Below are 1,539 nucleotides of genomic sequence, written 5' to 3'. Positions count from 1 at the left end.
TTTGGGGGTGGCTCTACGCCTCCGCCCCTTTCCTGCTCCACTTGGGGGGGGGCCCCTCGCCATCCGAGTGGCTCTCGCTGTTGGAGGGCGCGTCCACGGTGATGATGCGCCCCAAGAAACTGTCCCCTTCCCCCTCGCACCGCGTCCACACGTCCCGACACGCGTGCAGGGGGTTGGCGAACACCCGCGGCACCCACATCCCGCAGACGTTGCGGTAATCCGAGGTGGCCACCATGGTCTCCAGGGCGTTGAAACCGATCTTGAGCTCGGCCCTCAGCTCGCGGGTGGTGATCCAAGGGTTCTGGCGGATCAGCTGCTCCAAACGCCGCTCGTTGCGCGGGGTCACGGCGGTGCAGGGCCGGCCGGAGCGCGGTTTGTCCTTCACGTCGCTGTCTCCGCTGCTGAAACGCCCGACCCAGCGCCTGACGGTGCTGACGTCCACGGTTTGGTCCCCGTAGACGTTGAGCAAGCGGCGGTGGATGTCGATGGGGGCGATTTTTTCCGCGTGGAGGAACTCGATGACGCAGCGCTGCTTCGTCCTCACCTCGATGTCGGGCGACGTTTTGTCCGCTGCCATCTGTGGCACGGCAATGACAAGGGAATGGGAGATTTTTATTCTTATTTCTTTATTTTGGGGGGGGGGGGGGTTTCACATCAGTTTGCTCCCCCCCCCCCCCCCACCGTCCACCTCCAACATCGCGGGCTGACATCATAAAATGGGAAGCGTTTCTTTCGGAGCAGCCCCCTCCCCCCTCAATTAGGAAGCATTACTTTCAGACTGACTCCCACACCAATTAAAAAAAAAAAAACAGGAGGCATTACTTTCAGAACGAACCCCACCCCAATAAATAGGAGGCATTACTTTCAGAGCAGCAGATTTTTTTTTTGTTTTTTCTTCTTTTTTTAATGGCAGCTTAATGCTTTTGAGGAACGTTGGGGCCCTTTGATCCTTTTTTTTGGGTATTTTGGGGGCGCAATTAAGGGGCTTTATGGTGTTTTTTGGGGCATTTCCGGGTTGTCCAATCCTTTTGGGGGTGTTCTGGGGCTATTTTGGGGCAGTTTAATCCTTTTGCAGCTCTTTGCATCCCGTTTCCTCCTCCTCCCCCCTCTCCCAGCTGGAACCGGGGGGGCTCTCATCGCCGTCGGGGGGGTCCCCGAGCCCGGGGAGGGCCCCCAGGAGCTGCGCGCGGGCGTCGCCGATGAAGCGGTGCTGGAGGAACGTGGGGAGCCCCCGCCCCAGGGGCACCCGCACCAAGCCCTGCACCTGTGTGTGTGTGTGCAGAGTGGGAGATGGGGCTGGAACCTCCCCCTCCCCAAACCCTACTGTTCCCCCACCCCTTCACCAAACCTCAACACAGAGTCACAGCCCCCTCCCCCCTCCTCAAACATCACAGCGGGTTCAGATCCCCCCCCCTTTAGGACACCCCCACAACTACCACCACCCTCAGTATCAGCACTGATTCGACCCCTATCCTCATTCCTGCCCTCCCCATTATTCTCCCCCACCCCCAAAATCCCCATTGCCACATTTTCTTCCCC

General features: G+C 59.3%; 1 protein-coding gene across 1 annotated transcript in view; it reads right to left on the bottom strand.

Moving 5' to 3' along the window:
* The window catches only part of LOC110391435, a gene marked incomplete at its 3' end in the record, with an annotated part of 2,823 nt that continues 1,284 nt past the window's right edge, over nucleotides 1-1,539 (bottom strand). Inside the window, 1 exon segment of the mRNA XM_021383324.1 lies at nucleotides 1-577. Coding sequence (XP_021238999.1) covers nucleotides 14-577 — 564 coding nt within the window.

The sequence above is a fragment of the Numida meleagris genome, unplaced genomic scaffold, assembly GCF_002078875.1.
Source record: "Numida meleagris isolate 19003 breed g44 Domestic line unplaced genomic scaffold, NumMel1.0 unplaced_Scaffold363, whole genome shotgun sequence".
NCBI classification, from domain to species: domain Eukaryota; kingdom Metazoa; phylum Chordata; class Aves; order Galliformes; family Numididae; genus Numida; species Numida meleagris.
The sequence above is the reverse complement of the archived record's forward strand: the minus strand, read 5'-3'. Positions and strand labels throughout refer to the sequence as shown.